This window comes from Vicia villosa, linkage group LG6, assembly GCF_029867415.1.
Source record: "Vicia villosa cultivar HV-30 ecotype Madison, WI linkage group LG6, Vvil1.0, whole genome shotgun sequence".
NCBI classification, from domain to species: Eukaryota; Viridiplantae; Streptophyta; class Magnoliopsida; order Fabales; family Fabaceae; genus Vicia; species Vicia villosa.
Window position 1 is genome coordinate 144123367 of NC_081185.1, and position 13091 is coordinate 144136457.

Below are 13091 nucleotides of genomic sequence, written 5' to 3' on the forward strand. Positions count from 1 at the left end.
AGTGTAGATAAAACCAAATCAAAAGAGTCGATCATAAGATATCCTCCTAAAACAAATAATAAAAATAATATTAATAATAATAATAATAATAATAATAATAATAATAATAATAATAATAATAATAATAATAATAATAATAATAATAATAATAATAATTGGAGTTTCCGCCTTAATTGCGGTCTGGCCCTAGTCGCCTTAATTGTGGCATTTGACTTGCCTTCATTGCACAACGTCTTCATTGTGGTGGATTTGAAGGGGGTGGAATTAGTCTCACATTGCTTAGAAATATGGCATGTGTTGTGTTTATAAGTGGTGGCAATCCTTATCTTACAAGTCAGTTTTGTAGGGATGAGTTAGGCCCAACCCAAATTTTGAAATGGTATCAAAATTCAAAGCCTATCCTAGATCACTTGTTGGGCTCATTGGGGCAATGTGAGGGGGTGTTGTGTTTATAAATGGGGACAATTCTTACCTTACAAACCAGTTTTGTAGGAATGAGTTAGGTCAAATTCGATAATAATAATAATAATAGTTTTTTTTTTAATATGTGGTATTCAACCAGACAGATCGACTAATCCACATAGAGGGCTTTCACCCCGCGTAGCCCTTGAGGGTTTGAGATTTTCGTCCCGGACACCATCGAACTCGAGACCCCAAGGGGAGCAAACCCTTGGGACCCGAGCTCCCTTCCGCTGGGCCAACCCTCTCAGGTTTAATAATAATAATAATAGTAATAATAATGGTTTTAAATTGCGATTGCGGTAATTGCGATGTGCATTGCGACTGTTGCGGTGTGAATTTTTAAAGGAGGGTGTTTGAAATACAATGTTGAAAAACACTTAAGGTTCAGTTTTTTCATTACATAAGAAATAAACTGAATTTTAGGATTCTAATATTTTGATTTTTTGGCTGAAAAGACTAGAAGAAACATGAATGAAATTATCAGATGTGGTTCCTAATACTACCGAACACGTGATTTAAAAATCACACCACAATTGCGGTCCGATGCAGTTGCCTATTATCTGATGTGGTTACTAATACTGCCGAACACGTAATATTAAAATCACACCGCAATTGTGGTCCGATGCGGGTGCGGAGGCAACCACATCCGCAATATTGCGGGTGCAATTGCGGTAATAATAGTAATAGTAATAGCAATAGCAGAAAATGGACTTAGATAATTATCAAATGGCACAAATTTGGTTGACGTCTCAAAAAGGACTACCTACGGGAGAGGATGACCAGAAAGGACAAGTAAAGATTCGTAGAGCGCAGCGGCTGGACATCAGCTCTTAGAGACAGTTCTATGATAGAGACTTGGAAACTACGGGTGTTGTCTCGCATTGAGTAGTATGGGATGCTTGACGGAGTATTTAAGGGGCTTAGTTCTTCCACTTGATAGTTTCAGAATTTAGATTGGACTTAATTCAACCTTTAAAAAATCAGCTTGTAAGATGAATACTGTCCACCAGTTATAAATTCAGTGTCAGGTCATATCACATCTAATGTAGGTATCTTAACCTACCCTCCCCCACCCAAGACCACATCTAATGTAGGTATCTTAACCTACCCTCCCGCACCCAAGACCAAACATCTGGAGCGTGGCCCGAATGCCTTGATAGCGGTGACCGAATAACCGGTGGGCCTCACAAATCTTAGATAGGCTTTGATACCGTCTTACAATTTGAGTTAGGTTTGACTCAACCATTACAAAACCGATTTGGAAGATGAAGATTACCCACGATTTATAAACACATTATTAGGCCTTATCCCAGCCAATGCGGGACTCTTAACATATATATTGCTTTTAGGGGGGTTCTCCAAGTTCTTAGATACATATCCCAATTCCAATCCCCATTACAACCACACGCTTCCTTGGTTATTAAAAAAATATGTCAGTCCCTTCTATCACTAGAATAAATTGAAGAATCAAGCCTAACATGGAGCAAGAGAGCCCTCTCTCTCACACATACAAACAAAACAGGTTTATGTGATAACAAGAAAGAATAACTATCCTTACCTAGAAGAGCAAGAATCTGATTTTCATATAATGTCAGTTGCAATGAATTAACAGCACAGCAATCTCCTTTTTTAGTATCATACACTTTATGCAAATTCCTGATTTGAATGCACCTAAAAGTTTTTATAAAAAAACAATAAGAGATATTGTATCATATTATACTCAGTTGACACACTTGGATTGTGTATCATATATACCTTCCATCAAGCTCCTGTTGTTTCATGTCTAAGCTTATTGCTTCTATAGCAGGATTGGTAGTATCTTGCCCAAAAAGATTCCTTTCTGGCTCAGAACTATTACCAGTAACTTTAACTTTAAAACTGGAGGAACAATTTTCTTCAATTTTTTTCTTTCTCCCAAAGTCTTTTTTGAAAATAAAGTTCCATGGATATTGCATTCCATGCTCCCTTGGAAGAACCTTCAAGATGAGAAGAATTTTGATAGTTGTATCATTCAATAAGCAAAAAAAAAAAACATCATTCAATTGATAATGTGTATGTGAACACACATAAGCACATGTGTGTATGTGTGCACGTTTGTGGACGCATGTGTGAATCATCATTGTCTTAGAAATAAAACAATGAAGAAATATAAGAAATACACCGGAAAATTTTAATGTTGTACAGAAATAAGAGACATCAGACTACGAAGTGTTCAAAACAAACAAATGAAACATGTTGGTCTTTTAAGTGTCTTCACCGATAGCCAAAAGTTATATAAATTAATACAATGCCTCTTTCTCCCTACTAAGTAGCAAAGTGTTGAATTTCATCTAGACTTAGGTAGGCTACATACGATGCCTCTTTCTCCCTACTAAGTGGCAAAGGGTTGAATTTCATCTAGACATAGGTAAGCTACATACAGGAGATAATAAGGACACTGTAGAGTGCCTCACTTCAATTCTAGTTCAGTTACTCAAATAGGCTATAGTATAAGGGAGTATTCAAATAAACAAAGACATACCTTATCAAAATACAGTCCAATTGCACAATAGAGCAGTGTATCAAGTATCATCATTAGAAGACAAGCTAAAAAGTTCACTCCAGAGGACTCCTGCGAGCTTAATGTCTTAGAAAATTTGGAAAGGATAGTAAAGATAAAGGGCCCTAGAGCGAAAACTCACTCGCCATATGTTGCTCCAACGAAGCCCAACATGAGCACGCTCATAATCAGCAAAGTTGACAGAACCCAGAGCAAATGCCGTAGGTGAAAGTAGAGAAGCAAGAACCTTCAAGATCCTAAGGTAGACAACTTCAAATGAATAAAATTTACATTCAAATATGAAAATCTGTACTAAAAACATTAGTCATTGGAAGGGAAAGAACTCACATAGAGACTCCCTCATCGTTGACAGTGTAATAAGGGAAAAAGGCACCAAGAAATGACAGAGTTCCAACAGCTACAGCTGTTTTGGCCCTTTTGAAAAAGGTGGATATCAAAAAAGACAGCATGATTGCACTAAGCCCAAAAATGAAGAAGTATGCAAACACCAGTGTCTTATCACTATATTTGAATATATTATCCATGGTACAAGCTGTAATGACCGCAGAAGAAATTGCAAACTGTAAAGATCAAATAATAGAAAAATGAGACCAACATTATTTCTGAATCTAGAAAACTAAAGAATCAACTTATCACAGCATAAGTATATATAATAATGTTAACATGAAAAAGTCCTGGCTAGAGAAATTAAAATTAACATGATTTAATCATGCATTAAAGCAATTTTCTTTAGTATATACCAACAGCAATGGAAACAACATGACCACCTAAAGAATACGAGTTTTCTAAAGACAAATTAAGTTTATGTACTAATCAATGTGTAAAACCAAACCCCTTGGTTACGGATAAGACCATAATCAAATCTGCTATATTCTATTTAAAACAGAATATTCATAACAAATTTCAAATATCTTAACACAATTCATACTATCCAAGTAGTGCAACCTGACAGTGACAAACTTAATTAAAGGCTCAACAACTTAGTCATAAAAGCTCAAATCATTTACCAAATGAAAAGTATACAGCTTCGTCTAGCCAAGTTGAGCCTACGGAGCCTGTCAACTTAATCCCCGTCCTAATTGATTTAGGTGCAGGCTAAGCTTATACATAATGCCCACTTTGTGATTCTGATCAATTTCCTTTATGTTTTCTTTTCTTGCTAGATTTCGGCAGTATTATACCAATGATAATAGGACATACCATGGGCCAGAACTCCTAATTAAGCTTTTAGGTGAGGCCCAAGAATGAGGGTGCTTGTGTGCCGGAGATATATAGCGAGTGCACCGGAAAAGATCAGAAACTGGGTTGATCTATTCTAATGGGGAAGCATCCATATTATCTCTCAAACACCTTCATCGCACAAAATCTGTTTGGTTGCTTTAAGCTGAAATTTAAATCAGATGTGTAAAATGGGGGCAGTAAAGACCAATTTTTTTACCACTTAGTCATAAAGGTTCTACAACTATACTAAGGTTATGTTTGGAGAAGCTTGGTCAAACGCCCAAACATATTTTATTAAAAGGTCTCAAAAAAATAAGTAGCTTACTTTGATAGAACAAAAACTAAAAAAAAAAAATCTTTTAAATATGCATGTGTGAGGGGCTTCTTAGAAATTTATGGAGCTCCTAGGTGAGAAATCTCTATTTGATCCAATAATGAAACAAAAACTTGTTTTATTCTGTACAAATTTCATTAGGACTTTCTCTACTTTTCCTATTTTTGTTGGGATTATCTCTTTTTCTTGTGTAGCCAAATATTCTTTTTTAGCTTCTGCAACTCCAATATAAATAGTTTCATATGTGTTTTGTTTATAGAAGAATTGGAAAAATCTAACCATTTCAAATTTTAATTTTTTATTCGTTGAATTTTTTAACATGTAACGAGGTCAGCTTCGATGTAGGTGTATTCAAATTCACTTAGAAGCATTTATAACTACTTATTAATCCTGAAGAAGTGTGTGTACAAGTAAAAACCTGTTGCAGATTGAATAGCAAAAGTTACCTGCAAAGCATACGTGACAAACCAAGAGAGATGAAAAATGCCATCTTTTAAGCCCATCATATAGAGTGCTTCTTTGATCTTTTGTTCCTGAAATGTTACATTGATAAATTGAGACACAAGCTCGACAAGAGAGGATGGCTTTCTATATCCCTATAATGTTACAAAATAATATTCATAAAAATAGGAAGTTAAAAATGAAACAAATAATGAAGGGAATAGCTTAATCATACAATACCAAACATAAGATAATCAAACCTTTTCAAACACAGAATAACTTATCAGGCGAGAAACTGGATAGAGAAACCCCAATAAATACCTGCACACACAAGTTCTTGTTAAACAATAAAGCTTATCGAACATATAATGTTAATAACACTCTATAAAGTTTCGAAGACAAACTTACAATATTCCCATGACTTTCTTTACTATTGCTTGGAATTGGTCATCAGTGTACTCTCGAGTGGGAAATGGAGCTATTCGTATGTTAGTAGGGTTAAACTGAGTCCATGGAACTTTTAGCGAGAAATCAGTGTCATTAAATCCTAAAAGAGGAAGCTTTACAGTTTCGGCATTTGAGTTTAATTCAGGTTGTTGAGCTATAAATAATATATACGAATCAACCACTTGCTGGAGCTGCAAAACCAGAAAATATCAATGCATGAGCACACAAATAGAAGGGATGAAGGGGCCAATTAGCAAGAGAGAGAAGGATGCCAAAGAAAAGAAAATGTGTTAAAAAGTATATGATAGAACTCCAGGTGAAGAAATTTCATATTATTCAGTGAAAATGTTAAGCACAAAGGCTTACAAACGGAAAATGGAAAGTTCCAGAGTCAGAGACTCCCAACCAAAGCACTATGCTCTAAACCAGAGAGAAAACTCTCCTAACAAACTCATTAACAATAATTCTGGGTGATTCTCTCACTCATCATGTTGTCTCATATAAAGGCTAGCTCGCTAAGATTCCCTTCCATACAAATGCGGTAACCATATGCTAGCTCACTAACCAAAAAAACTCCTAATTTGGGGGAACTCAAAATTTGTATTGAATGACGGTTTTGGAGAAATTATATAAATTTTTCAAATATATTTAATATTGTTATAGTATTATAAAAATTATAAATATAGTAATGATTAGGGTTGTTCATGGCACAGTTCGTGAGAAAACTGAGCCGAACTAAACCAACCCATAGTAAAAATTCGCTCGAACCGAACTGTTTCAATTTTACTAAGAACTGAACCAAACCAAAATCATTGGTTACGTATACCGTTACGAAATTCCGAGCCGTACTGAACCGTTAGAGACAATTTTCCCAAACCGAACCGTTAAGCTATTTTTCCATTTTTTTAAAAAGAGAATTAACTTGCTTTAAGCATTTTTCATTTTTCAGTTTTGGTTCGGTTCGGGTTCAGTTTCAGTTCTAGAACTGTTTGTGCATTATGGTTTGGTTCACTAACCAAATATAACGGTTCGATTATTGTAACTTCAGTTCGGTTCGGTGGTTCGGTTCATGGATTTTTTTAATAGCCTTAGTAATGATTAACACTCTTTTGTCATTCTAGCCAAAATCATTCTTTTAAAAATTGTCAAATATTTTTCTATATTTTTTTAAAAATTTGTTTTCGAAAGTCTTCCCTTTCCCTCCCCTCCAATCTCCTAAACAAAGCCTAATAGTTTGGAAGAAAATTTACTCAAACTATAGTGTCGATAATGAGTCAAGTAGCTCATTAGGTGAGCTAATTGTCCCACTTGTCTATGCACATGATATCACTATATTAGTGATGATGATGTTGAGAACCAAATCGTAAGAAAAAAATAGGAGCTGAATTCAAGATAAAAGACCTTGGAAAATTGAAGTATTTCCTTGGGATTAAGGTTGCTAGTTGCTACTCAAAATAAGGTAACTTAATCTCATAGGAAATTTTTCCTTGATTTCCTTTAAGATAAAAGAAAATAAAAGAGTGCTTGAATTGAAGTGATTTAGAGAAAGCAAGAAACAGCACATGGTAGCAATCCCCATGCTGAATTCAAGTAGACAAAATATAATTTGACATAAATTTCAACAATAAAATACACAGCCACAAGCAATCACGGCAATATACTACTAGTTATGCATTATTTTCATCATATAATTACTAGAGATGATAAAGTAGGGAGAAGAAAGACAACAATGAATAACATATTATGAGAATGAGAATGAAGCAGCCATACTGTCAAAAACCCACTGAAGCTGTATTGCATTGTTGGTACAGCACTAACTTCAAGTTCCAAGTCATTGAGAAAAGGGCCATTTGTATCCATTATTGTTGTAATATCCGGAAAACCGGAGAAAGCCCATGTATGATTGAGGCGTATGCTATAATCAAATGACTGAGGACCTTGTTCGTAAAATACAACTGCTCCTTTAATTTTGGGATTTGAACAATTCCTACACAGGTATGAGGAAATAAATAAAAATAAACAGAAAAACAGTCCATATTTCTGCATCTCGCAAAGTTTCAAATTTCAAACAAATATACAATAAACATTTTCATATCTTGTATTGAGCAGACAATAGATAATAAAGATTCATGTGAAGACGTTGTTAAAACTATTTTGAGTTATGATTGTATGAATCATTTATATTTTTATACAATCAAAAACATCTGCCATGGCGGATTTTGGACTTGCTGCAATGGTAAATATCGGACGATATTGTGGATTTTTCTGCCATAATCCGCTATAACAGCAAGGCAAAGTGGCTGTTACGGCGGAATTTTGGTTCTCCGACCGCCACCCGTCATCGATAACACTGCAATCAAAGCATTTTCTCACTGGGCAACATCAACTATATAAGATCAAATGTTGTCATATTGTCCAATAAAACTATCAATTTTATGGAAATATAAGTTTTCTTAGAGATAAAGAAAGTATCTACAATTGGGGAGAAGAGAAAAGGTGGACCCCCCCTACTAACAAAGTATTAAATAATCTACAAAGCAACTTAATTCTCAATATCCCGGAGCTCTAAAATATTCTGATAACAAGATTACTTTTATTTGCCCCACAGCCACTAAATCATGCCAATAACATATTATTCGAATAGGTGATAGATATTCAAAGCTTTCAAGCCAGAAAAGGAGTTTACCTAACGTCTTTGCAGATACCATAAGCATCAGACCGGATGTACGTCTCCAACTCTAACTCATCTTTGTATACAATACTCACAAGCTACATATAGAAACGAAATTTTAATTACATAGATTCAGTGACAACTCTTTCAAAAGATGAATAGAGAAAACATGTGTCTGCTTAATGTACAAATTTGAAAGGATAAAGGTTCTAAGGTACTTGCTTGAACACAAATTTAGTTACATGAAGATACTCCAAAATGGAGGAAGAGCAGCAGAACCGGAAAATGATTTTTGGGATGAAAGGTGGGCAGAGGAGCAATAAATACAGTGAATTAATTTGGAAAGACAACGGATTTTGTTTATATGCAGTGGAAAAAAAACAACCATCGATACTTTTTTCAAATTTGAACTCCTCCCTTCAACAAAATACAATAAAATTTCTGATTTGACACTATGAGAAACCAAACTATTATAAGAAAATAGCAAGCATTAGTTAACTTGCTTCAATACCAAAAATTTTCCACAATAAAACTTGTATTGTATGAAATGAAATATTGTCAAATAAAACAAGTACTTTATGATAGATTATCTAAATAGTCACAGTCTGAATATTTAAACTATCTTCTTAATAAATATTTGCTTGAATCAAAATGCACTTAAATATCCATGTAAATACAAAATTCATTGAATTTTATATCCCAGAAAATCAAGTGCAAGGAAACTGAGCAGTCTATTGCTCTTACTAAAAACTAAAAATGGGAAAAATGTAACAATAGACATGAATAGATGTGGTAAAGAAGCCAAGGACCCGGTACAAAAGGAAAAGAGCAGCCAAAGAAGAGGTTTAAGCATGCAGGACCCAGAGAAAAAGCTGCATTCAAGTCCTTAATGTGGCGAATACAGTTCAGGAATTTGAAGGAAGCAAAGCAACATAACATTTCACGAACATTTCAAGGATCAATTAAGCCCAGAATACCACATACTGAAATACAATGAATCGCAAATGAGTAGGTACCTTCAAAATTGGAAATTTGATCGACAGCACGTCTATCATCATCCTTGTCTCATCGGTGTCTGGTGCAAAAGCTAAATACTCTCTCTTATCCAATAAGGATTCCAAAACTTGTTGAAAGTTAGGGGATATTCCTTTCCCCACTTCTACAAACATATCTTTTTGAATGTGCCTGCTCCATTTCCATATTCACATTAATCCTCACAAAATATTAAACATAAAAGAAGTTCAAAAAAGAAACACCATTTGCTTCTATTACCCTCATAAGCCAATTCCATCTACATTCACTCTCTCAAGTCTGAATACAAGAGTACTCAAAGTGGAATTCTACTTCAATTTTTTTATCACAAAAATTATAAATAAAATAAAAGGTCATGCTAACATGTGCCCTAAAAATAAGGGCACATGTTAAAGATACTATAATTAAAAAAAATTAAATATAATTAAATGTTATAAAATGAGATTTAAAATTTCAAAACATTAATGCACGTGTTCCAAAAAAAATATTTCTATAAATAACTCATTAACTTGTGCCCTTAAAATTTCAAAACATTAAATTCACATGTTAGCTTTTCTCTAAAATAAAACACCTGCATTTAACGCTTTTCGCTAAGTCACCATACACAGCACTGAGGACAAACCAAAACAAGAAAACAAACACAATAATAAACAGATAGCAAGTGATGGAATGAAACACTGACGATTGATCTGGATGAATTTGCGTATCCACTCCCATTCTTACAGCTGCTAATAGCAGCAACACAATCGCAGGGAGCAAAATCTGCCATAGATTCAGTAATAACTTAATAAGCATCAGAATCTCAACAGATTTCAACAATTTCGCAATCGAAAGAGAAACAACCAACATATACTCAAAGACACAAAACCCTAAAATCTAAAAGCTCAACAAAAAAATACACTATGCATAAAGCATAATGCATGTACCACAAAAGAAATAAATAACAGTTAAACTTAAAATCATCACGGAAACTTACTAAAATCGGATATCAAAGCTAAAATAAGCAACAGTTAGAAAGAAAAAAAAAAACAAAGAACAACGGAAAAGTAAATAAAGTGCATATCATCAGAAATAAACAACGACGATGCCGAATTGGTCAACTATGCAGAGAATCGGAGCAGATAAACAGAGCAAAACAAAAAAGTGCGAAGAAAAAGTTGAAATTAGGAAGAGAGGGTAAAGGAAATGAAATATCAGAGTGAAGAACCTCAGTAGCAGTAACGAAAGGATGACGAATTTTGAGGAGGCAGTTCTTTTTGAGCATAATCTTGAACTGCCGCGAAGCAGTTCCCATGGTTGCAGAAACCCTAGAAAACGGAAGCGAAGGAGATTAGAGAGTGAAAGAGCAACGAAGAAGAATCGTAATGTTCACGTTGTTCAACTACAGTTTGGTGTGAGTGAGGGAAGGTGGTGGGTAGAATAGAAGCACTAACGAAAAAGGACATAAGCTACTTGCCTTCGCTAAAGAACGCATCTTCCTTTGGACAAGTGGTTTTTATTTTATTTTATTTTTTTATCATATAAAATAAAACCAACATTACTTTTTGTTTTTTTATCATCCTTTATTTATCGTAACATATGCATGAAAAAAATATAAAATATCGGTAAATGTATTCTTTTGATTTTTCTAAAGATAAACGGCACGCTACGTGGTGCAAAAATTGAGAATTGCAGGTCAAACAAAGTAGGAAATATTTTATTTTATTTCTTACTTTCTGAGCATTCACGAATCACGGGGTATTGTATTGTATTGATTGGAACATTTTAGAGTGTTTTTGGGTGGGGTCGGTACTACCACCGCCACCGCTTATTTTTATCCGGTTTCTGTTAGGACTTGGCGCCCAGAAGCGCACTTTTATTTTACCGTGAGATAAAGTACTTTATTTTATCTTTGACCGAAATTTAGGATAGATTTACTTTTTTTTAAACCGTTTTTTCTAAATGACGGTAAGCGTAGGAGTATGATGAACTTTTTTTTAGTTTACATTACGAGACTTTTGAATTGAGTTGGGCAATGATATTTTCAATCAATCATATATAATAATTTAATGTCATATTATTTTAAATAAAATTAAATTTTAGGATAGTTCTATACGAATTTCTTTTTTAAATAACCAAGTATTATACACAAATAATCATATTACGTAAAAAATTATACAAATAACTATATTTTAGAAAACGTTATAAAGGAGGCGCCAAATATACAAATAACTATATTTTAGAAAACGTTTAAAATTATACAAATAACTATATTTTAGAAAACGTTTAAAAGGTAATCTATTTTAGAAAATGTATTTCTTTTTTACATAAGAAGCGTCATTCCAGTTAGCGTCTTGGTGTAATTTATAGTGGAGACGTCATCTCATTTGGCGCCTTCTTTATAACATTTTCTGAAATATAGTTATTTGCATAATTTTCTTTAAAATATGATTATTTGTGTATTTTTTCAATATTTGGTTATTTTAAAAAAATCAATTTATATTATAAATATTGATAACTTTTTAATTGAATTAGTATTATCTATAGATAAATTATTAATTATGATGTTCCTAAGTCAATTTAGTTGTCAGAGACACGGATGATGTTGAGGAATCATTAGATTACCTTTTAAAATTACAATATAGTAGTTATTTATTTCGAAAATAGTAGAGGAAATATGAGATGCATTGATTATGTTACATGTAAGTAATTTTATGATGTTAACCAATAAATATCATATATCTCGTCAAATCACTTTTATATTTTAAAATTATTAAATAATATGATAGATTGTTTGTTTATTATTAAACGACAATGTAAAATTATTTTACACTGTCTATATTAATTAAACTCATAAAATTAACACAAATTTTATGAAATATATTAATTTTAAAATTTTGTTCCTTCATCTCTCTCTATTACTTATTATTATAAATTTTTAACAAAATTTAGAGTATTTAACTTTGCCACCTTCAATAATTGCCACTCTTTTCATATTTTTCTAATAACAAAAATACTCCCTCCGTTTCTTTTTAAGTGTCGTTTTAGCAAAAAGCTCTTCAACCAAGATAGTGGATTATTAGAGTTATTTTTCCTATTATACCCTTATTTATTTTTCTCTTTCTAAATAAATTCAATCATACATTATCTTTTTCCAATAACTAATTGAAAAATTTAAGGTGAAGTTATTGAGAAAATAAGGTTATAAATGACAAATTATAACATTAAATTATAAAACAACACTTAAATAGGAACAAAAAAATTCTTCTAAAATGACACTTAAAAAGAAACGGAGGGAGTATCTTTGTTATTATTTATCTTTAAAAAAATTACAAACAATAAAAAAATTCACTATGACAAAGGAAGTAAAAAACAAAACTTTTGATAGTGAGAATAAAATTTCTGGTAAGAGGTTCTTGCAGTTTTTAGTCAAATTCGTGTTTTTATCTGAAAAAGTGAGGGGAAAATGATATTGTCGGGGATGAATTAACAGAAATTTTGAAAATTTGGGTATTTATCTGTAAAAAACAAAGACTTGCCATTACCGGAAATTTTCAAAATTTCCCTGTGAGTAACAAAAACTTCCAAAAAATTTGTTTGTATACAAAATTTTTGATAGTACAGAAAAATGTTTTACTTGTGTGGTCTAGAACCGGCAGTATCTTCTACAGAGTTCTGTGCAGATTTTATGTCGTTCTTCACCACTGACATTGTATGTTTTCTATGTAATAATTTGAAAATTGATTGGTTTTCCCGTCTTTATGATATTGATAGTTTATTCTTTATATGTTGTAATTGACAAATTTTTAAGTCCTGGTCTGAAGTTTTAGCATGGGCACACGTTATTGGTAAAAGACATGGTATTATTGCTTTCACTGGTCGTTCGAATACTGCTATTGGTAAACGACATGATTGTCCATTGCCTTTCGTCACTGACTGTTGGA

The 13091-nt window shown here is 32.9% G+C and overlaps 1 protein-coding gene across 3 annotated transcripts in view; it reads right to left on the reverse strand.

Moving 5' to 3' along the window:
* LOC131610328 (ABC transporter A family member 1) overlaps window positions 1–10647 on the reverse strand; it is a 32087-nt gene extending 21440 nt beyond the window's left edge. Inside the window, exons 1-13 of one of the 3 annotated variants that reach the window (XM_058882242.1) lie at window positions 10376–10646; window positions 9851–9930; window positions 9153–9321; window positions 8152–8234; window positions 7236–7452; window positions 5427–5656; window positions 5279–5339; window positions 5024–5110; window positions 3350–3582; window positions 3144–3258; window positions 2984–3073; window positions 2218–2438; window positions 2021–2133 (exon numbers count right to left, since the gene is read on the reverse strand). In XM_058882242.1, the coding sequence (XP_058738225.1) occupies window positions 2021–2133; window positions 2218–2438; window positions 2984–3073; window positions 3144–3258; window positions 3350–3582; window positions 5024–5110; window positions 5279–5339; window positions 5427–5656; window positions 7236–7452; window positions 8152–8234; window positions 9153–9321; window positions 9851–9930; window positions 10376–10462 (1786 nt within the window). In that variant the 5' untranslated portion in view covers window positions 10463–10646. Of the gene's footprint in view, window positions 1–2020; window positions 2134–2217; window positions 2439–2983; window positions 3074–3143; window positions 3259–3349; window positions 3583–5023; window positions 5111–5278; window positions 5340–5426; window positions 5657–7235; window positions 7453–8151; window positions 8235–9152; window positions 9322–9850; window positions 9931–10375 lie in introns of those variants that run through there. The other 2 variants (XM_058882243.1, XM_058882244.1) reach the window with 2 other exon arrangements.
* Between the last annotated feature and the right edge of the window lie 2444 nt (window positions 10648–13091).